The following is a 24,651-nucleotide window of genomic DNA, read 5'->3' on the forward strand; positions in this document are numbered from 1 at the left end:
AAGTACAATTCTTAGTGTGGTAGTTCACAACAAGAGAAATTACGGTATTTCCCAACCCTTTACCTACTTCCCTCAACACTTTATGGGTAGAGGGAGAAGAAGAAGAGAAAGGGGCAGTAACACAATCAGCATCACCTATGAAGCAGCCTATGACAAGATTACAAAAGGGACTGGTTAAGGCAAAAAAAGGACAGGATATATCTATCTGATTTAATAAATGGATACCCTGTGATTGAAGTGCTTGACTCTTAGGTCAACAATGGAGAAGATACACTGCTTTTGACCTGGAAAAAAAAAGGATTTGAAAAAGGATTGCACACTTCATGGAGCTATATCATCTTATATTAAGATGTTACTAGATAATCTGGCTTATGAAATCTTAACCCCTAGTGATTGGAAATCCATAACAAGGACATCTTTAGAACCTGGACAAAACTTGTGGCTTTCTGAATATAATTAATTATGCAGGACACAAACCCAACACAATCAGAAAACTGAAATTAATGTACAGATCACCTTTGACCAACTAGCAGGTGAAGGTCATTATGAAGACAATTCACCACAGACTAACTATCTCATAGCAGCTTATGAACAAATTGCTACTGCTGTAATAAAAGCTTGGGGCACCCTCCCTAGAAAAGATCGAGGGGAAGCCTTCATAAAAATAGAGCAAGGTTCCAATGATTTTTTTGCTGATTTTGTGGGACCTTTGCAAACAGCTGTCACGAGAACCATTGGAGAAAATGCAGCTACAGGAATGATGAGAAGACAGCTGGCTAAGTAAAATGCTAATGAGGATTGCAGAAGGATTATATGGGAACTACACAAAGATGCTCCTTTAGAGGATATCATAAGACACTGTGCCACAGTAGGCACAAAATGCTTATTGTACTCAGACTATGATGAACATGGGAAGACGGGATCCCTCTTGACAAGGGACTTCCAAAGATACTCGCTGATGTTTTAATTGTGGGAAATTTGGACATCTGAGAGCTCAATGTAGGTATAGAGATAGAGTGAGAAGATAGGGTGAGACAAAACCTAAAATACTATGTCCAAAATGCAAACGAGTTTTCCACTGGGACTCAGAATGTAGATTGACACAGAGAAATGAGAGGCAGGGCCCAGCTCCAAGACATCAAATAAAAAAACAGATGGGACATGATGGCAGCCAAGGTTACACCTTTAGAAGTTCAGGATTCTGATGTGATGAATCAGAAAAAAAATCAGATGGGAGAAAGGGATTATAATTGGAGAGAATACAGGCTTTTTTTAACCCAAAAGATGGGCAGTGTCCAGTGCGATCAGCTCCAATGTCATTACCAGGTGATGAGGAGAAATTTAGCAAGTGGTAAATAGAAGGCCTAGATAGGTTAACTGCCTGAGGAAAAAGGTTTGCTGTATTTCTACAGATGGAGAAAGAATCAGATGGGTGCCAATGAGCCATATCCTCCTTGTCGATCAGAAAGAGACAGAAAAAGGGAAAAAATCTCAAAACAACGGAGAAGACCTAAAAGCAGTCAGGGAAGGTGTGATCACCTCCTTTTTTGGTTCTCCTTGAACACCACCTTGAGAAGTCAGGAGCTCATGACCACCTATGTTCTAAAAACAAAACAAAAAAAAATTGGAGATGTTATGGGCCAGAACTTCAAACAAGGTACTAAGTGGAATTGAGGAGACAATGGTCAAATCTAATTTAACATTGATTTAATCCTGCAAGAAGTAATGGTTTCCTAGTGATAAAATGATGGTTTGTAATCAGCTGATGAAGCAAATAAAGTACTGTATAAACCTTAAGGTATGAAGTATGTGAGAGCTATTAATATCACCAAGAGAAATTATTTGTCCATTTACATCTGCATTCATTAAAAGTTTATGAAAATGTTTTTCAAGTTCCACAAATTTCATACTAGGTTTCACCCTAGTATGTCATTGTAATGCTTGAAAAACTGAGCAAGATAGAGATTAGAGAACAATTTAACAATTTATTTAATAGAGAGATTTCCTGGGACCAAATGGATCATGGTTGGTCCCAGGGCTGACTGAGACTCTCTTCTCAAAGAATTTGTCCCTGAATGTGGGATATAAGATTGTTTTATAGGGTTACAGGACCTGTGACATAATGGGAGAGGTCCCTGGATGGGTACATTTATCCCATTAAACATTAAAGGGGAATGCTTATAACCTGAGGCAGAGTAACTAAATAAGACTAGTAGGGAAACTGGGTCAGGACATCAAAAAAGAACTGTGCCACTAAGAACATGACCTGTAAGTCATGACATTTAATTAATGATTTGCCTCTATATTTGAATATTCACAAACTAGATTTACTTGTTTACCAGATCATATACATTGATCTTCTCCCCAATAAGTAGTATATGTATTTTCAAATAATTATATAATTCATGACCACTTTTCTGTCCACAATGTATAGATAGTATAATATGTATATGATAATGGAGTCTGTTACTTGTTCAGGGGCCTTTAAACAAGCCAAACCATTGTCCAAAGCTGTTGAAAGTATATCGTAGTGCTAAATGTTAGGCATTTTATCCATCACATGCAATTTAGAGACAGTATTGAAGTTCTACAGGATATCAGGTAAGGCACAAACAATGGAGACTATGCCTTAAATAGATATTGTTGGAGCCATCTCAAAAGTATAACCTAGATGTTGACCAAAGGATTTACAAACTGGATCACAAGTAATCCCTACGGAGACCAAAAGACCTACAGGCAGAATTGATATTTTGGTTTGTTGGAAAGAAAGACTAGAAGGAAAATCAAGGGAGGGGAGGGAATGCAGGACTAGAGGGAGGGAAAGAGGGACTAGGAGAAGGAAAAGAGAAGAAAGGAGGAGGGGGAAGGGAAGGGGAAGAAGAAAAGGGAAAGAGAAAAACGAAGAAGGGAGGGGGGAAAGGGGAGACAAGGGAATGGAGATGAAGAGGGAGGAAGAGAAGACAAGATGACAAGGAGAACTATCAGCAGCAGCAGCAGGAGGAGCATGTATCATTTCTGTATTTTTAGGTTCAGTTAATCAGTATGAGCCGATGTGCACAGGATACATTTCACATCATTAATGGAACATAGGCACAGGGAAAAGCAGGAGAGGGCAAAAGACAAGACTAGAAAGATCATAACCTGCATTGTTTCCTTTTGAAGACATTTTCTTAAGTTTGGGAGGTTGAGCCCAAGTCAGTAAAACAAAATACTGAGACCTTCTACTCCACATTATAGCAGACCTCATCAAAGTCCCTCCAAGTGATTTAAACTTCCATAAAAACACAATACTTGGAGGCAATCTCATTAGCCCAGACCTGAATGGGGCTATTATCGTCTATATAGCCTTAGGGTATGTTTAAATCTTTATGTTTCTATTTAAACTAGAAGGGGTATCTCTTTCCATTGCATAGAAGTGTTGGAATCCTTCCCTTCTCCCTCCTTTAATAAGAGCACCAATAAGGCAAATTAAATTCTGTAGGGATGGTCTTGCATCGAGGGCTACATGTTTGAGACCAGATGTGTGGCTGTCTGTCCGGTACAAATGCTTCCCCGACACACTTACGGGGTAGGAAGAATCAGAAGAGGCACTGGACTGTATTTGTCCTTCTGGGCCCCGAGGGTCCTTTTCAGGCTGGGCGCTTCCTTCAGTTTCACAGAATTGTTAAAAGGACTGCAAGAAACTTGGGAGATTATCGAGTAGAAGATCATTTTACAGAAGAAACCAGACTCCGAGAGGAAGTGCTTTGCTCATTACAAAAGTAAATAAAACAGGTCTGGAGATTTGAACTCAAGAGCTCCAGGTCTCACCCATCCTCATGCCCTCGAGCTTTGGACTCCTCCAGCTGAGAGCTAACGGATTTGGCATCCGTGCGCTCACCAGTGCGTGCCTTGACCCTTTATCACATCTTCCTGAACCTCGGACCTGATAAAGGCATCACTTTCCCTCCGACCATTGCCAGGATTGCTATCAGCTATAGGGCTGAATCGATTATTAACTGTTGCAGGCTCACAGATCCCCAAATCTCGAGTCTCGGGTTATTGACATTTCCCCTTTTAATTCTCCCTTTGTTTCCACTTTAATTTTCCCTTTATTTCACCTTTTAATTCCGCTTTGTTTCCATTTTAATTTTCCCTTAAATACCCCCATTTAATTCCCCCTGTAATACCCCCTTTTAATTCCCCTTCTGAGTAGGCTGAGGGGCGCGAACGAGGACTCCTCAGCCTAAAGCCTGTCTCCGCAATGAAGATTTTCAATTTCTGCAAGAAAAAGGGGCAATTTCCATCTCGCCCCTTCAAGCTTTCGAGTTCCTTTGGGGTCCAAACACCCTACCCCTCCGAAGGATACCTGATCCGGAGCAAGGACCTCAGGAAGATCCACAAAGCTGCCTTGCGTGGAGATGTGGCGAAGGTGCAGCAGCTACTGCTGCTGGGAAAAAACGATGTGAATGATCTGGATAAAGTGAAGCGGTAAGAGCAAAGGTTGGGTTAGAAGGAGAGAAGGGAAAGCCCAAACCCTAGGTAAGACATCCCTGCACAGGAGTAGATGAAGTGCATCCCAATTAACCATCGGGAAATCAAACCACTTCAGCACCTAGGACAGCGTCAGGATAGCAAGTCCCAAAAGCGGGCTTCACTTCCCCTTCCTACCTAGCCACTTTTAATGAATTGGAAACTCCATTTGATATTTCGTCAGGCCAACATATTCTTGATCAGTAGCAATGTGGAGCAAATACTATTCCCATCTGCTGAATTGTTTACAGGTCTAAAATGATTTTTGTCAGGCTATACTTGAGAAAATTGGGGGATTTTCTTGGGAAAGTTAATGGAATGTTTTGCCATTTCCTTCAACTCATTTTGACAGATAGGAAATTGAGGCAAACAAGGTCAAATAACCTCAGGGTCACAAAACTTTACTTATCTGACATCACATTTGACCTCAAGAAGAGGAGTTTTCCTGACACCAAGTCCAGAACTCTTGTTCATTGTGCCACTTAGCTGCTCTGGGCTGGGGAAATATGGACGCGATCTATGAAGAATGAAGATTCAAGACAGAAAATTAATTGTGCTTTTATTAAGACCTGTGTTATATATATATACATATATATTTATAGATAGATATAAATATATATATACATACATATATGTTTATATATATACATACATATATATTTATAGATAGATAGATATAAATATATACAGATATATATATATTGATACAAAGGAATAGTGCAATAGGGATTGTCCTTATTCTAAGAGGTTAATCAAGAAAGGGACTTAAACAAAGAAGCCTAAGAATCTGATACTTGGGAAGAGAAGCAGGAGAGAGCAGGGTTACACAATTTAGCAGAGACTATTAAGGAGAAAATGAATGCACTTTCAAAGACACCAGAGGTTACTAAAATGAGAATAAAGAAAAAGATTTGTTAATTAAGACATAGATCCATTAGTATCTGTGAAGAATTTAGAAAAAAAACCTTAATTTTCTGACATTCAATTACAAAAGAGAGGAGAAATGTGGGATTATAGTGGGCATGAGTTCATCAAGTGTAGTTTCTTTGGGGAAGGGGGGAGAAGACAAGGGGATTTTTGTAGACAAGAAGGAAAATATCCAGGATGCAATGAAAGATTGAAGATAAGTGAGAAGAGGAGTGGTAAGTATTATAGAATGGTATCCTGACATTTTTATTGGCAAGGAAAAGGGCTACCTCTTCATGTGAGATAGGTAAATGAAAAACAATGGTAGAAGACATTTACATGAGTTAGGTGAGAAAGAGGGTGAAAGAGGGAGATCTCAGGAAATGGTCTCATTTTTTTTCCCCAGTAAAATATGAGTAGGTTTTTTTTTTAATTGGCTGAAAAGGTGAACAGAGTGTACTATGGGAGGTTTGAAAAGGGATGAAAAGATTTGGAAGAGTTGCTTTGGTGGCATAGTGAAGTTAGGAAGGCATATTAAATGGGTTGCCTTGGATAGGTGAAAGCCCAATTGAGGTCAAGTTACATAAAATTTTAGTGTTCCTAGTAAGCATAGTTGCATTATTTTCTCCAGCCTTATTGGGCAGACTGTTCACAGAAAGCCTGAGGCTTAGAAGGACATTCTTGGGAATATAATAAGTGGACTTGAAGAAGGGACCCCAAAACTCCAAAAACCCTTGAAGGAGAAAATTTTCAACTCTGCCTCAGTGTGGGACCCCATCCTAGGGAAAGCAAACAAGACAGTTTCTGTTATCTAGCAAAAAGAATTCCAATCCTATTGAATTGAAGGAATTCATTGAACTCAAATTCAGCGCAAGCTGAAATCCAGCTTGAGCTGAGCCAACTTGGGCTGTCCCAACCCCCACCAGGTCTGACCTGCTCTAGCTATCCCAGCCCCCATCAAGACACTCAATACAATAGCTTCCATCAACTAAAGTCCTTTGCAGGTAGACCTTGGCAACTCCTTTTGTTTGTAGAACTTTCTGTCTACTGAGAACTGCATTCTCAGTGCAAAACTCAATTTTACATACACATGCCCACTGGAATAATATTCTTTTACAGTGTTGTCCCCTCTTTACCCTCACCTATTTCCCCAACCAGACTTCATACCTCTTAGGATTTCTAATCTTCCCAATCTCTATAGGAAATCTCTTTTTATCAATCTTAGATTTGGGGTCTGTAAATTCTTTTACAGAGAATCTGTGGCTCCAGAAGGGAGTTCCCCAAAACTCCCTACCCTTGTGCCAAACACCAAGGGGGTCAAGGGGAGCAAAACCTCTCCATTTGGTTCCCTGAACCCTAAACCTGCAACTAGATTTTATAATTTACTTCCTGAAAACCAGAAACCCTAATTTTGGTTCCCTAAATCTAGATCTTGACTCAAGGGAGGTCAATGTTGAGTTGAAAAACCATACTAAATAACTCACCAAGATGCAACCATCTACATATAAAGAAGTCACATAAAAGCTGAATTGGGAGTAGTCTCAGAAGGATAGCACTAGTTTTGTGGTTTTTTTTTTTACATTTTAAAATTAATTTTATAATTATAACTTTTTTTAACAGTACATATGCATGGCTAATTTTTTACAACATTACCCCCTGCACTCACTTCTATTCCAAATTTTTCCCTCTTTCCCTCCACCCCTTCCCCTAGATGTCAGGCAGTCCCATACATGTTAAATGTGTTATAGTATATCCTAGATTCAATATATGTGTGCAGAACCAAATTTCTTTTTTTTATTAGTATATATTTTTATAATATTATCCCTTGTATTCATTTTTCCAAATCATCTCCCCCCTCCTTCCATTCCCTCCCCCCGATGACAGGCAATCCCATACATTTTACATGTGTTACAATATAACCTAGATACAATACATGTGTGTAAATACCATTTTCTTGTTGCACAATAAGCATTAGATTCCGAAGGGACATGTAACCTCGGCAGACAGATATTAGTGCTAACAATTTACTTTCACTTCCCAGTGTTTCTTCTCTGGGTGTAGCTATCTCTGTCCATCATTGATTAACTGGGAGTGAGTTGGCTCTTCTTTATGTTGAAGATTTCCACTTCCGTCAGAATACATCCTCATACAGTATTGTTGTTGCAGTGTACAGTGATCTTCTGGTTCTGCTCATTTCACTCAGCATCAGTTGATGTAAGTCTCTCCAAGCTTCTCTGTATTCCTCCTGCTGGCCATTTTTAGAGCAATAATATTCCATAACCTTCATATACCATAATTTACCCAACCATTCTCCAACTGATGGACATGCATTCATCTTCCAGTTTCTAGCTACAACAAAAAGAGCTGCCACAAACATGTTGGCACATACAGGTCTCTTTCTGCTCTTTAGTATTTCTTTGGGATATAAGCCCAGTAGTAGTACTGCTGGGTCAAAGGGTATGCACAGTTTGATAATTTTTTGGGCATAGTTCCAAATTGCTCTCCAGAATGGCTGGATTCTTTCACAACTCCACCAGCAATGTATTAGTGTCCCAGTTTTCCCACATCCCCTCCAACATTCATCATTATTTGTTCCTGTCATCTTAGCCAATCTGACTAGTGGTATCTCAGAGCTGTCTTAATTTGCATTTCTCTGATCAGTAGTGATTTGGAACACTTTTTCATGTGAGTGGATATAGTTTCAATTTCTTCATCTGAGAATTTTCTGTTCATATCCTTTGACCATTTATCAATTGGAGAATGGTTTGGTTTCCTATAAATCAGGGTCAGTTCTCTATATATTTTGTAAATGAGACCTTTGTCAGAACCTTTGCTTTTAAAAATATTTTCCCAATTTGTTACTTCCCTTCTAATCTTATTTGCATTACTATTGTTTATACAGAAACCTTTTAATTTGATGTAATCAAAATCTTCTATTTTCTGATCGATAATGATCTCTAGTTCTCCTCTGGTCATAAATTCCTTCCTCCTCCACAAGTCTGAGAGGTAGACTATCTTCTGTTCCTCTAATCTATGTATTATCTCACTCTTTATGCCTAAATCATGGACCCATTTTGATCTTATCTTGGTATATGGTGTTAAGTGTGGATCCATATCTAATTTCTGCCATATTAATTTCGAGTTTTCCCAACAGTTTTTTCCAAATAATGAATTTTTATCCCTAATGTTGGTATCTTTGGGTTTGTCAAAGACTAGATTGCTATAGATGTACCCTTTTTTGTCCTTTGTATCTAATCTGTTCCACTGATCTACCGGTCTATTTCTTAGCCAATACCAAATGGTTTTGATGACTGTTGCTATATAATATAGCTTTAGATCAGGTACACTTAGACCACCTTCCTCTGAGTTTTTTTTTTTCATTAGTTCCCTTGCAATTCTTGACCTTGTATTCTTCCATATGAATTTTGTTGTTATTTTTTCTAGGTCATTGAAATAGTTTTTGGGGAGTCTGATTGGTATAGCACTAAATAAATAGATTAGTTTGTGGAGTATTGTCATCTTTATTATATTCTCTCGGCCTATCCAAGAGAACTGAATGTCTTTCCTATTATTTAAATCTGACTTTATTTTTGTGGCAAGTGTTTTGTAATTTTTCTCATATAAATCCTGACTATTCTTTGGTAGATGGATTCCCAAATACTTTATACTCTCAACATTTGTTTGGAATGGAATTTTTCTTTGTATCTCTTGCTGTTGCATTTTGTTAGTAATATATAAAAATGCTGAGGATTTATGTGGATTTATTTTGTATCCTGCCACTTTGCTGAAATTTTGAATTATTTCTAGTAGCTTTTTAGCAGAGTCTTTGGGGTTCTCTAAGTATACCATCATGTCATTTTCAAAGAGTGATAGTTTGATTTCCTCATTTCCTACTCTAATTCCTTGAATCTCTTTCTCGGTTCTCATTGCTAAGGCTAGCATTTCTAGTAGTATATTGAATAGTAATGGTGATACTGGGCAACCTTGTTTCACTCCTGATCTTACTGGGAAAGGTTGCAGTTTATTTCTATTGCATATTATGTTTAATGACGGTCTTAAATATATGCTCCTGATTATTCTAAGGAATAGTCCATTTATTCCTATATTCTCAAGAGTTTTTGGTAGGAATGGATGTTGGATTTTGTCAAATGCATTTTCTGCATCTATTGAGATGATCATATGGTTCTTATTAATTTGATTATTAATATGGTCAATTATCTTAATAGTTTTCCTAATACTAAACCAGCCCTGCATTCCTGGAATAAATCTTACTTGATCATAGTGTATTATCCTGGAGATGATTTTCTGAAGTCTTTTTGCTAATATCTCATTTAAGATTTTAGCATCAATATTCATTAAGGAAATTGGTCAATAATTTTCTTTCTCAGTTTTCGATCGAACTGGTTTAGGTATCAGTACCATGTCTGTGTCATAAAACAAGTTTGGTAGGACTCCTTCATCCCTTATTTTTTTCAAATAATTTATATAACATTAGGGCTAATTGTTCTTTAAATGTTTGGTAGAATTCACATGTGAATCCATCTGGTCCTGGGGATATTTTCCTGTGGAGTTGATTAATAGCTTGTTCTATTTTTTTTTTCTGAAATGGGACAATTTAAGCAATTTATCTCCTCCTCTGTTAATCTAGGGAGCCTATATTTTTGGAGGAAGTCATCCATTTCACTTAAGTTGTCAAATTTATTGGCATAAAGTTGGGCAAAGTAACTCCTTATTATTTCTCTAATTTCCTCTTCATTGGTGGAAAGATCCCCCTTTTCATTTGTAGGACTAACAATTTGATTTTCCTCTTTCTTTTTTCTGATCAAATTTACCAAATGTTTATCTATTTTATTGGCTTTTTCATAAAACCAACTCTTGGTTTTATTTATTAATTCAATAGTTTTTTTACTTTCAGTATTATCGATTTCTCCTTTTAATTATTGTATTTCAAGTTTAATTTTTGGTTGGGGGTGTTTAATTTGGTCTTTTTCTAGCTTTTTAAGTTGCAGGCCCAATTCGTTAATTTTCTCTTTCTTTATTTTCTTCAAATAAGCCTCTAAAGATATAAAATTTCCCCTTATTACTGCTTTAGCTACATCCCACAGATTTTGGTATGATGTCTCATCATTGTCATAATCTGGGTGAAATTATTGTTTCTATAATTTGCTGTTTCACCCAGTCATTCTTTAAGATGAGATTCTTCATTTTCCAATTACTTTTTGGTCTATTTACCCCTAACTTTTTACTGAATGTAGCTTTTATTGCATTGTGATCTGAGAAGAAGGCATTTATTATTTCTGCCTTCCTACATTTAATTTTGAGATCTTTATGTCCTAATATATGGTCAATTTTTGTATAGGATCCATGAACTGCTGAGAAGAAAGTATATTCCTTTCTATTGCCATTCAGTTTTCTCCAAAGGTCTATCATACCTAGTTTTTCTAATGTTCTATTTACGTTTTTAATTTCTTTCTTATTTGTGTTGTGGTTTGATTTGTCTAAATCTGAGAGTGCAAGGTTGAAATCTCCCACTATTATAGTTTTACTGTCTATTTCTTCTTGCAATTCTCTTAACTTTTCTTTTAGAAAGTTAGATGCTATACCATTTGGTGCATATATGTATAGTATTGATATGGCTTCATTATTTATGCTACCTTTCAGCAGGATATAGTTTCCCTCCTTATCTTTTTTAACTAGATCAATTTCTGCTTTTGCTTGATCTGAGATAAGGATAGCTACCCCTGCTTTTTTGGCTTTACCTGAAGCATAATAGTCTCTGTTCCAACCTTTTACCTTTACTCTGTATGTATCTCCATGCTTTAAGTGTGTTTCCTGTAGACAACATATTGTAGGGTTCTGCTTTTTGATCCAATCTGCTATCCGTCTCCATTTGATGGGAGCGTTCATCCCATTCACATTTACAGTTAAAATTACTAATTCTGTATTTCCTGCCATCATATTATCCCCAGATTATGCTTTATCCCTTGACCCCCCTGATCCCCCTCCCCGATATTTAATTTACAGACCACCCTTGTGATGCGCAGCCCTCCCTTTTTTTAGTATCCCTCCCCCCTCCCTCCAAGTCCCTTCCCTTATTCTCCTTTTCCTTTTCCCTTTTCCTCTCCCCCCTTTTAATGAGGTGATAAAGAATTCTCTGAAAAACATATATGTCAATTATTTACTCTTTGAGCCTCTTCTGATGAGAGTAAGATTCACACAATGATTCTCCCCCTCACTAAATTCTCTCATACATGGTGTATTTTCTATGCCTCTTCCTGGGATGTAGTTTCCCTCTTTTTATCATTCCTTCCCCTTTTTCTGAAACGACCTCGTTCACTTTACTACACCCCCCTTTTTTCTTTAATATCAGTAAAATCAAATTATCCATGACTACTTGGTTCTGTGTACCTTTTTCTGTTTCTCTTCAGTCTTGTGGATGTAGATCAAATTTTTTGTTTAAGTCTGGTTTTTTTCTTAGAAAATTACCTCTATTTCATTGAATGACCATCTTTTTTCTTGGAAAAAAGATGCTAAACTTAGCTGGGTAGTTCATTCTTGGTTGCAGTCCTTGATCTTTTGCCTTACAGAATATCAGGTTCCAGGCCCTTCTATCTTTTAATGTGGTGGCAGCCAGATCTTGAGTGACCCTTATTGTGGCACCTTGGTATTTAAATTGTTTTTTTCTAGCTGCTTGTAAGATTTTATCCTTTGTGTGGTAATTCTGCAGCTTAGCCACAATATTCTGTGGTGTTCTTTTTTTAGGGTCTATTTCAGAAGGAGTTCGATGAATTCTTTCCACATCTACTTTCCCTTCTGTTTCTATTATCTCTGGACAGTTCTCTTTGATAATTTCCTGTAAAATAGAATCTAGGCGCTTTTTTTGGTCATAGTTTTCCAGAAGTCCAATGATCCGCAGATTATCTCTCCTAGATCTATTTTCCAGGTCTATAGATTTTCCCAGTAAGTATTTGACGTTCTCTATCTTCTCATTTTTTTTGTTTTGTTTGACTGATTCTTGGGTTCTCTGTGAATCATTCATTTCTATTTGTTCCATCCTGACTTTTAAGGAGTTATTTTCTTCTTTCACAATTTTTAGTTCTTTTTGTAAATACCCAATTTTGTTTTTAAATGAATTATTTTGCTCTATTGAATTTTTTTCCATTTCCCTAATTTTTTTTGAGAATTATTTTCTTTTTCCAATTCAGAAATTCTATTTTCTTGAGACTTTTTTATCTTTTCCAATTCAGAAATCCTACATTCTTGTGATTTTTTAACCTTTTCTAATTCACAAATTTTGTTTCCCTGCATCTCCTGTGAATTCTTTATTTTTTCCAACTCCAATTTCAGGACGTTGTTATTCTCTATCATAGCTTCCCTTTCCTTTCCCCATTTTTCTTCAAACTCTTAACTTTTTTATAGTCTCTTCTAGGAGAGAGTTATGTGATGGGGGGGGGGCAGGAATCGTTCCCCTTTAGGTTGTTATCTGCTGACTCTCTGCTGTTAACTTCCTCGGGGTTGGATACCCGCTCTTTCTCTGTGTAGAAGGAATCTATGGTTTTTCTGGGCTTTTTGCTCATACTTGAAAAATCTTTTGGGGTCTGTCTCTGGGGTAGAAAATTATTTATTTACCAGCTTCCTCCCAGACTGGATGGATGCAGCGGCTCCTGCGACTGAGCTAAGAGAGAGCTCTGGGAGAGAGTTCCCGACCCCCTCCCTGGAAGTGCCTCAGAGGTGACTAGCACTGCTGTGCCTTGAGGGCGCTGTGTTCTAGCGGCTTTCCTGAGGTTTGAGATTGAACAATTAAAGATGGCACAAAGCCCAGCCTATGAGTCCTAGTGGGGCGTGGATGTCTGCAGCAGATGACGTGAAAAGCCCCTTCACTCAAACTGCAAGTGTCTGCCAGAAACCTCAGTCCCTAGTTCAAAGGTTCTGCTTCTCTGGGACTTCTGGAGCTGAATTCCACACCCTCCAGCTGAGCTAGGCAGTGTGTGTTGCCTTGGGCCGTATCCGCCCACTTCTCAATCTCTTAACTAGTCTCAGGTGGGAACTAGGGGCCACACCCCCCAAGTACTGAAATCTGCTGAGTCACCCCCAGTATCCTGGAAGATCTAATCTATCTTTGAATTTTTAAAGTAGTTTAGATTTCTCTTCTGAAGTGCTATATTATAAGCAGAGAAGAGCTACCAGCCTGTGCCAGATTCTTTTATCTCAGTGGCTACTCTAATCTCAGATCCCCTCCCAGCGCAGTCAGTGCAGTATGCTAGCACCCAGCCATCTGTGCTGGCCTCTCTTCTTCCTCCCCTGGGAACTGACCTTTTCTGTTGAAACTCCAGATTCTCTTCAGCTGGTAAGTCATGCTTCCAGACCTTGTGGTATCTATTAGTCCAATGCTATTTCTGAGGCTGATTTATCTAATTGGTTGTGAGGGAGTAAGGACGTTCCAGAGTCATGTGTATCTTCCACACCATCTTGGCTCCACCCCCCCAGAACCAAATTTCTTGTTGCACAGGAAGAATTGGATTCAGAAAGTAAAAATAACCTGGGAAGAAAAACAAAGATGAAAACAGTTTACACTCATTTCCCATTGTTCCTTCTCTGGGTATAGCTGATTCTGTCCATCAACTGGAACTGAATTAGATCTTCTCTTTATTGAAGATATCCACTTCCATCAGAATATATCTTCATACAGTATTGTTGAAGTGTATAATGATCTCCTGGTTCTGCTCATTTCACTCAGCATCAGCTCATGTAAGTCTGCCTGCTGATGATTTCTTACAAAAGAGTGATATTCCATAATATTCATATACCACAATTTACCCAACCATTCTCCAACGGATAGGCATCCATTCATTTTCCAGTTTCTAGCCACTACAAAAAGGGCTGCCACAAATATTTGCATTAGTATTTCTTTGGGATACAAACCCAGGAGTATCACTGCTGGGTCAAAGGGTATGCACAGTTTGATAACATTTTGGGCATAATTCCAGATTGCTCTCCAGAATGGTTGGATTCTTTCACAACTCCACCAACAATGAGAATAGCACTGGTTTTAAGAGAGATGGAAAAGGCTTGTCATAAAATAAACACAAGACTTTTGCTGAGACTTGAAGGAAGCCAGGAGGCAGAAGTGAGAAATATTGCAGGCTTAGAGAAAGTCAGTAAAGCGACTTAGTATGAGAAAATGGAGTGTTAGGTGTGAGGAACTGTTATCCAACCAATATTAAGTGTCTACTATGCAACTAACACTCTGCTAAGAGATAAGAATACAAAGAAGGGTAAAAGACAGGCCCTGCTGGCAAAGCATTCACATTTCTATGGGGGATACAATGTGAAAACAGTGAAGTAGAAATATGCTACTCCTTACAGGATAAACTAGGAATAAATAACAGCGGAATACTTAAGTGTTAAGGGGAATTAGGGAAGCCTTAATTGTAAAAGGTAGGATTTTAGTTGGGACTTGAACTTATCACATAGGATAAAAGATGGAGAGGAGAAAGAGAATTCCATGAGTTGGGGGAGGGGGCATCTAGTGAAAATTCCTGGAGTCAGGAAGTAAGAGTATTTTGTGCTAGGAGGGGCAAATGCTTGCTTTCTCAATCACACAACTAGAGACAACAGGCCAAATGGGTTGTACACAGTATAGAGCAGAAAGAGACACTAGCAATCACAAAAAATGCAACTCAACCTACACTTTGCTCAAAATCTTTTCTGCCTGTGATATATGCAAAGGCTTACCATCTCCTCAATTTATGTTTCTTTACATAATTCTAGTAAGAATTCTCCTGCAATCCAACAATCCTAATTTCTTGAAAATAATACCAATCTCTTTAAGTTAACATTTCCATATAAAGACAGATGGACAAACAGGTATGAAGTTATGACTGAGATGTAAGGAGACTGGTTTGTCATGTGTAGTTTATAGAATCAGCTTTATTGTTCTCTCAGTATACCTCATATGGTCATCTAATGAAAAGTGTATGTTAAAGTTTCTCATGGGATATAGACTGGATTGTGTGCTTTGATAATAAGAGTGAATTCCTGTGACTACTGCAGGTCAGTATTTTCTCTGCAACTTCAAATTTTATGCTTTGGTCAGTGAGAGGTTAACTGACTTGTCCAGGGTTATACATAGCCAATGTGTGGAAGAGGTAGGACTTGAGCCTAGTAGGTCTTGCAAACTAGCAGCTGTCCATCATACTGTCCTGATTTTCATAAACAACACACAAAAAAAAATCTTTAACCATGAATCACAAAAATTATACATAGGGAAGTTACATTTCATATGTACTTTTCAAAGGACCATTTTGTTTATTAAATATTGAAAATCTGTGGAATCCTGGATGGAAATTTGATTGTTCCAAATACATTATTCACTTGTCCAAATTGAATTTTGTATTTTTATTAATTTGTTAATATATACAAGTGATTAAAAGTGTTTTTTAAAAATATATGCATACATATATACACACACATATCTCAGTTTCATCCTCCCCACCACTGTCAAGCAAGCATCATTTAAGAAGTAATATATTTATGTATACATATGTAGATATTCAGAGTCACACACACACACACACACACACACACACACACACACACGCACACACACACACACATAGTCCAGATACACATTTATCTTTCCTATGCCTGCTTACCCTTTCATTAAATTCTAGGCCATAACTTGGCTTATTAATCACTTCACCTTCTGCCATCTAGGATTCCTCCCTGTAGCGAGCTGTTGTCTCTAGAAGCTGCCGGATCACTCTCTGGGAAGAGATCTGCTGTGTCTTCTATTCAAATCTCTCCGACAGATTCTTCTTCCTGTAGCGAACCGTTGTCTCCAGGCAATTGCTGTTAATTCTTGTCCAGAGAAGTGACTTCCCTTCGTGCAGAGAGCCCCGACAAGCCTGATGCAATGCAGAGTCTTCTCCTTGAATCTCCTCCAGCTCTTATCCTTCTCCATGTAGACTCACTTTCCAGGCCCACTGTTGCTTTTTATCCTCCCAGAGAATGGGCGTGGGATAATGCAAGGGCTTCTGGGAAGAACCACTTCAGCCAATGAGCTTGCTCCTTCTATCAAGTCAACCTGAGTTCTCACCTTGTAATTGTCCAGAAAACCTGAATTCTCACCTTGTCACTGTCCAGACAACCTGAGTTCTCACTTAGTAATCCTAACACCTCCCTTATCTTCTTCCCTCACCATTAGCTTTCTCATTTGCCCATCCCTCCTCCTTTATTTATTCATAGATTTTGGAGGGTGCTATACCCTTCATGGTATGTGTGTTTGTGTTGTGTGTGTGTGTGTGTGTGTGTGTGTGTGTGTGTGTGTGTGTGTGTGTGTGATGTATAGATGCTTACTGAGCACATTCCTGATGTCAGTAGGCTTTCAGAACTAGGAGTCCTCTGCCCCTCTTTAATGCCTTTGTGTCTATTCTTCCTCTTTATCTCATTTGTATAGCATGATTACATGCTATACAACTATATAACTTTACTCTGCCAATCTGTAATTTGAGCTACCCTATAGTTGATTTAAATTGTAAACATAAAGCATACTTTCCTCATGTAGTAAAAAACATGAACAATTTGTCCATTTAAAAAGTTTGTCGAAGTTGAGTTTTTTAAAACTGGTTTTTGAGGGGCAGCTAGATGGTATTGTGGATAGAGCACCAGCCCTGAAGTCAAGAGAACCTGAGTTCAAAGCTGGACTCAGACACTTAACATTTTCTTGCTGTAATCCTGAGAAAGTCACTTAACCTCAATTGCTTCAACCAAAAAAATGCTCTTTGATATTGGATATTGGATTTTAAATATTACATTTTCTGTTAAGTTAGGTTTTGATTAATAGAAAATCTTGAAAATTTGCAAGTTCCTTGAATGCCCATTTTTTCTTTTTTCTTTTCTTTTTTTTTTTTTTTTTTTGGAAAGAAAAGTAACATTTATTTATAATTTTTTTTCACAGTATATATGCATGAGTAATTTTTTATAATATTATCCCTTGTATTCATTTTTCCAAATTATCACTTCCCTCCCTCTACTCCCTCCTCTTGATGACAGGCAATCCCATACATTTTACATATGTTACAATATAACCTAGATATAATATATGTATGTAAATACTATTTTCTTGTTGCACATTAAGTATTAGATTCTGAAGGTATAAGTAACCTGGGTAGATAGACAGTAGTGCTAACAATTTACATTCACTTCCCAGTGTTCCTTCTCTGGGTGTAGTTGTTTCTGTCCATCATTGATCAACTGGAAGTGAGTTGGATCTTTATGTTGAAGATATCCACTTCCATCAGAATATATCTTCATACAGTATTGTTGTTGAAGTGTATAGAGATCTTCTAGTTCTGCTCACTTCACTCAGCATCAGTTCATGTAAGTCTCTCCAAGCTTCTCTATATTCCTCCTGCTGGTCATTTCTTACAGAGCAATAATATTCCATAACATTCATATACCATAATTTACCTAACCCATTCTCCAATTGATGGACATCCATTCATCTTCCAGTTTCGAGCTACTACAAATAGAGCTGCCACAAACATTTTGGCACATACAAGTCCCTTTCCCTTTCTCAGTATTTCTTTGGGATATAAGCCCAATAGCAGCAATACTGGATCAAAGGGTTTGCACAGTTTGAAAACTTTTTGGGCATAGTTCCCAATTGCTCTCCAGAATGGCTGAATTCTTTCACAACTCCACCAGCCATGTATTAGTGTCCCAGTTTTCCCACATCCCCTCCAACATTCATCATTACTTGTTCCTGTCATCTTAGCCAATCTGACAGGTGTGTAGTGGTATCTCAGAGTTGTCTTAATTTGCATTTCTCTGATCAGTAGTGATTTGGAACACTTTTTCATATGAGTGGATATAGTTTCAATTTCATCATCTGAGAATTGTCTGTTCATATCCTTTGACCATTTATCAATTGGAGAATGATTTGATTTCTTATAAATTAGGGTCAGTTCTCTATATATTTTGTAAATGAGACCTTTGTCAGAACCTTTGCTTTTAAAAATATTTTCCCAATTTGTTACTTCCCTTCTAATCTTGTTTGCATTAGTATTGTTTGTACAGAAACCTTTTAGTTTGATGTAATCAAAATCTTCTATTTTCTGATCGATAATGATCTCTAGTTCTCCTCTGGTCATAAATTCCTTCATCCTCCACAGATCTGAGAGGTAGACTATTCTCTGTTCCTCTAATCTATTTATGATCTCATTCTTTGTGCCTAAATCATGGGCCCACTTTGATCTTACCTTGGTATATGATGTTAAGTGTGGATCCATATCTAATTTCTGCCATACTAATTTTCAGTTTTCCCAACAATTTTTTCCAAATAATGAATTTTTATCCCTAATGTTGGTATCTTTGGGTTTGTCAAAGACTAGATTGCTATAGATGTACCCTTTTTTGTCCTTTGTATCTAATCTGTTCCAATGATCTATCGGTTTATTTCTTAGCCAATACCAAATGGTTTTGGTGACTGCTGCTTTATAATATAGCTTTAGATCAGGTACACTTAGACCACCTTCATCTGACTTTTTTTTCATTAGTTCCCATGCAATTTTCGACCTTTTATTCTTCCATATGAATTTTGTTATTTTTCAGGTCATTAAAATAGTTTCTTGGGAGTCTGATTGGTATAGCACTAAATAAATGGATTAGTTTGTGGAGTATTGTCATCTTTATTATATTCTCTCGGCCTATCCAAGAGCACTGAATGTCTTTCCAATTATTTAAATCTGACTTTATTTTTGTGGCAAGTTTTTCCTAATTTTTCTCATATAATTCCTTACTATTCTTTGGTAGATGTATTCCCAAATACTTTATACTCTCAACATTTGTTTGGAATGGAATTTCTCTTTGTATCTCTTGCTGTTGCATTTTGTTGGTGATATATAAAAATGCTGAGGATTTGTGTGGATTTATTTTGTATCCTGAATGCCCATTTTTTTCATTCAGAATTATAGATAATATTCCTGGATATAATATTTTTGCTTCAGAGCTATTTTTTTTCTTGTCTCAAGATACCATTTCAAAACATGTGATCTTTTATTGTAGCTGCTTATAAGTCTTGTGCAATTCCAATTGTATTTGCAGTATATTTGAATTTTTTTCCATCTTTCTTGGAAAATTTTCTCCTTGATCTGGGAGTTTCAATATTTGGCAATTGTATTCCTATGTGTTTTCCACAAAGACTTTCTTTGAGATGGTGATCAGTGGATTTTTTCTATTTCTATTTTCTTCTCATGTTCTATTACTATAGGACAATTTTCTAGGATTATTTTTTGCATTATTGTTTCAAGGTTGTGCTTTTTTGTCATTATTTTCTGGCAGTCCAATTCTTATATTTTCTCTTCTTTATCTTCTCTATAGATCTATTGCTTTTTTATGAGTTGTTTCACAATCTGGTCTATTTTCTTATTTTTAAAATCTGTTTTATAATTTCTTGGTGTCTCATAGCTTCACTGACTTCCCCTTGCCCAATTTTAATTTTCATAGTTATTTTTATCCTTGAGATGCTGTACCTCCTTTTTTAATTAATTAACTTCTTCACACCCCACCACCATAATCTTCTTGGTTTTTTTGGATGGTTTTAATTTTTTTTCTTTAGTTTTTCTTCAATGTGACTTATTTGATTTTGGATTTTTTTTGAGTTCTACTACAAATATTATCTGGGCAGGAAACCACTTCACATTACTCTTTGGGCTTTGGGGATAGAAGTGTTTTGTTTTGTTGTTTTTTTTTTGGTTTTTTTTTTTGTTTTGTTTTGTTTTTTTAACTAATGTGTTCTGCTGCAAAGATGAATCCTGGTCTTCCCCATTGAAATAATCTGTTTTAAAGGTGGCCTTCTGTTTATTTGTTGTTTCATTTTTTTTTTTAATAAGAGGTATTAGTGTAAGTATCTCTATTCTTGGGGTGGGCAGATGGTGCCTTAAGCTCCTCTTCATTTCTCCATTCTGACCAGGAACCCCAAACCAGGAGTTCCATGCTCTTGCATGTGTCCATAGTCAGCAGTGCCACTTCCCAGCTGTGTCTGCAGTCATCAGGTGTTGGTTCCTTTTCATCCAGGTTGCCTCTCAGCAACACTATTGGCTTGTGTTCCCACACAGCCAAGGTTCAGCCCACTCAGGAAGTAGTATGTGAAGGGAAGCCTTTGTGGTACGACTGCAGCCACAACCAGCTATCTTGAGAGTTCCCCACTTACTGTTCCTATGTTTTTTGCACTACAAACAGGTTAATCCCAGCTTGGGGTCCTCAGACCTAGTTGCCTATTATCAAGAGGGCCCCTGTTCTACCCCAAGTCTTTTTGGTTTTTCACCAGTTTATATTCATCTTGAGGCACAGATTTATTCTATTTGTGGGGGAAATTGGGACAGCTTGAAATTTACCAACATATTCCACCATCTTCCCAGAATCCTGTGCCCCCAAGTGTGTTTTTAGAAATAATAAAACCCTGTCCTGATGTAAACTTACATTTTCAAGTCATTTCCAACATCAATCACTCATTAGTTTCAAAATAAAATTTGCAATCTTAATATTTTGTCTTATCCTAAAAACTAAGAAATAAAGGCATTGGCATTGTACTTGTGCATATTGAGCCATATATGAGTGTTTTGGGATTAAACATTTACAAAGTCAAAAAAAGTAACACAAGCCCCATAGATTAAAGCAACTGAGGTATTGGCTCATTGAAATGACTGAAGCCAAAGGCCTTGTAATTGGCTGACTATCCTTACTGACCTTCCCCTGCTGGATAAACTGATTTGCAGTTTAATTAGGTTCTCAGCATATAAGTAATTAAGTGTGTGTGTGTGTGTGTGTGTGTGTGTGTGTGTATGTGTGTGTGTGTGTGTAATTTTTTGGTGTGTTTAGTTTAACATAGTTATGACAATGGACATGAGTATAGATAATCACTGGTTTAAAATATAAATATTTTCTAAAACTAAAGAAAAATGAAAATCCTACAGCTATTCAGTATGACAAAAGAAAATGTTAGTCCCTTTTCAAGACTGAGATACTTTCCAATGTGTTCAATGATGATCAGAGAACCTTTGCTAATTGAGCCTCAACAGAGTATTACTATTTAATTATACACCAGTTTTTAAGTTTGACTACACTTAATATATAGACAAACTCAAATTATTAACATTGAATTTGTAAACATCAGCCACTTGTGAAGTCCTTGAAATCTGTCTCAGATTCTTTTCCTCTCCCCTCTACTTTTATGGTTATATTCTCCCCTAAAATGCACAGCAACCAAGTTGCCCTTGTAACCTTATGCCACTCAGTCAGTATGATGGCTTATCATGTATCTTCCTTTTATATTTTCTCTTCCTCTAATATGAACATTTTATGCTGCTTTGTTTCTTTCCTTTCATTACTCATAACTCAATTTCCTGTTTAAGTAATTTCATAAATAGAAAAATACATTTTTAACCTACTTCCCGATTTCTGCCAGGTCTTTCCCAGGAATATCATGTTTTTATCCTCTCTTTTATTTTGCTTATCACATTTTTGAGTAAAAAGGCCTACCTTTATATCATAGGTGATAAGCAAGGAGGAAAGATAAAAAGTAGTGTAAACTGAATTAACCAATCTCACTTTTTTAAAAGTTGTCTTCATAATCTCAATAATAAAAGGTGCATCTCATCTCCTCCTTTTCTAATTAAACCTTTAAAATTAACAGTTAATTTTTAAGAGATGCAAAATTATTATATTGTTTTTCTGTTTTGTTTAGTTATTAATTTAATTACTAATTTGTACCAACAACTCAGAAAGACCTTAATTCATATTCAACTTCATGTTGTTTCTAGTTGTGTGACCCTGAACAAATTTGTTTCTCATTTTCCTCAAGTGTAAAATGAGGACAATAATAATACCCACTTCCCAGAGTTATTACATAGATCAAATGAGGTAATATTTGTAAAGCGCTAAACATAGTGTCTGGGACATCGTAAAGACATAATAGTTACTAGTTTTCTTCCTTATCAAGCTACCTTTAAGTATATCAACCATTGCAGTTGGTAGAATGGGGGAACAAGAAATCTCTTCCCATCTACTTATCTTAGATCCTTAGATATCTAAGACTATCCAAATACTCTTAGATACTCCAGGCCTTCTTATGCCTGGAAGAAGGCATTAAAAAAAAATGAAAAAAAAAAAGAAAAGAAACTTATATAAATATTTATATGAACATTCATTACTTCAATAATACATGATTTTGTTGTTTTGGGTATTTCCTCCACCATTACATAACATAACCTCTTTATAACTTGGTAGATGGTCAGCCATGGGCAGCAAGCTTTTGAATGTATGAAATGCTAGGCTTGAAATCATGAGGACTAATCTTTTTGAATTCCAAGTCTAGTCTCACATACTAGTTATGTGGCTCTGGCCAAGTCACTCAATCTTGTGTCTCTCAAGTTTCCTTATGCATAAAATGATTTGGAGAAGGAAATGGCAAACCACTCCAATATTTTAGCAAGAAAACCCAACATGACAGAGTCAGACAGGACTGAAATGACTAAACCTAGAAGATGCACTTTGAAATACACTATCTGTAGAAAATTCATCCTCATTTGACATTGGTGATATCTTTATGACATTAATTATGCTGATCCATGAAAAGCAGACATAGCAGGTTCTTACTTCTAATCTTTCCAGCATGGTAGAACTACCAAAAACTTATGCTGTGAAATAGCCTGTAGCAAAACAGAGCCCCTTCATCTGTACAATACTGTCTGCATTTCAGTGAGCATTAGTAGAGAATGCACACATAAGCACATAATGTGCTTGTACAAAGGTATAATATACAAATGTATAAGGTTTTTTTTTTTTTCCTGAGGCAGCTGCTTTGTTAAATATTTTGTAATTGCGCATGAATATCTTAATGGTGAAACCCACCTGCAATCCCAGTTATCAGGGAGGCTGAGGCTGGCAGATCTCTTGAACTCATGAATTCTGGTCTGCCAAGGGTCATGCCCCTTGGATCTTTGCTCTGTTTCCCATCAATATGGTTAGTGCCAAGGTGCAAGGGGTCAGCAAATTGCCTGAGAAAAGGTGATTTAGCACAGGTCAGAAACTGAGCAAATTTCTAATGCAATCTGTAATGAAATGTAAATCTACCTACTGGATATATTCCACCCTACCCATCCATCCTTGGCAATTTTGTCTACCATACCAGCAATGAGATTTAATGCATATTTTGTATTTCTTTAGGTGACAGTAGTACCCATTTATTTTTGGAAATTATTTACAATTTAGGTATAAGAATAATAATGCATATTACATTAAAATTACCCTAAGAATGGGAAAATTTTGATTGTTGTAGTACATTATCAAACAATCATATTACTCTCTCATTTTTGTAGCACACCTCTTCACCTGGCTTGTGCCAATGGACATCCTGATGTTGTATCTCTCATAGTAGAGAAAAATTGCAAACTAAATTTGTTGGACAATGACAGGCGAACACCGTTAATAAAGGTATGTATTGGTTAACCGTGATGGTCAATGAAATGCATGTTGATTTCTTTCTGTGATTAAGAAAATTAAAAGTTAATAAATAAGTTAGTAGCTTTTGCTAACTTCTTTAAATATCCCTAATGATGCTTGAATATACTAAATTTTATATTGCTTTGTTATATCTTTGTGTATATTATATCTACAGGCAATAGAGTGTCAGCAGGAGTGTGCAACAATCTTGCATGAACATAGTGCAGACCCTAATCTTGGGGATGGCAACAATAACACTGCACTTCACTATGTTGTCCTCGGTCATAATGAATTCAAGGCAAAAAAACTACTTCAATACCCAACTGATATTGAAGCAAAAAATAAGGTAGAAGCTAACCTCTTGTATAATAAAACAGATTTTAAACGATTTGTTCCTACTAGGTATCACTACACAGAGACAAAATTTTCACAGGAACAAATTCTTATGTACATTTTTTTTATCCTAATGACTACACATTTAAAGTCATTTTCTTTCTAGGAATGTTGGTAAGAGAGGGAAAATACTAGGCAAATGGCTTTCTTCCCGATTTAACCCTCTTAAGGCAAATTTTTAAAACATTTGTTTTGTTTATTGTTGTTGTGGTTGTGATTGTTTTGAATTTATACATTCAGGAGGAATGGTAAAGATAACTAGTCAACTTTAAACCCAACCAGGATATAGCTTTCTTTTAGTAGAGGTCTGTGGAAATAAGTTTGGCTTCATTTGGA

The 24,651-nt window shown here is 36.8% G+C and overlaps 1 protein-coding gene and 1 pseudogene across 1 annotated transcript in view; one reads left to right on the forward strand and one right to left on the reverse strand.

The window, feature by feature from the left end:
- Positions 1 to 24,651, reverse strand: part of LOC141543986 (dnaJ homolog subfamily A member 1-like) — a 231,113-nt pseudogene that overhangs the window by 17,739 nt on the left and 188,723 nt on the right.
- The window catches only part of LOC141542725 (putative ankyrin repeat domain-containing protein 26-like protein), a 32,074-nt gene continuing 10,928 nt past the window's right edge, over positions 3,506 to 24,651 (forward strand). The window contains exons 1-4 of the mRNA XM_074267302.1: positions 3,506 to 3,568; positions 4,196 to 4,470; positions 23,799 to 23,913; positions 24,098 to 24,268. Coding sequence (XP_074123403.1) covers positions 3,506 to 3,568; positions 4,196 to 4,470; positions 23,799 to 23,913; positions 24,098 to 24,268 — 624 coding nt within the window. The remainder of the gene's footprint in view (positions 3,569 to 4,195; positions 4,471 to 23,798; positions 23,914 to 24,097; positions 24,269 to 24,651) is intronic.

The sequence above is a fragment of the Sminthopsis crassicaudata genome, chromosome 5, assembly GCF_048593235.1.
Source record: "Sminthopsis crassicaudata isolate SCR6 chromosome 5, ASM4859323v1, whole genome shotgun sequence".
Classification (NCBI taxonomy): domain Eukaryota; kingdom Metazoa; phylum Chordata; class Mammalia; order Dasyuromorphia; family Dasyuridae; genus Sminthopsis; species Sminthopsis crassicaudata.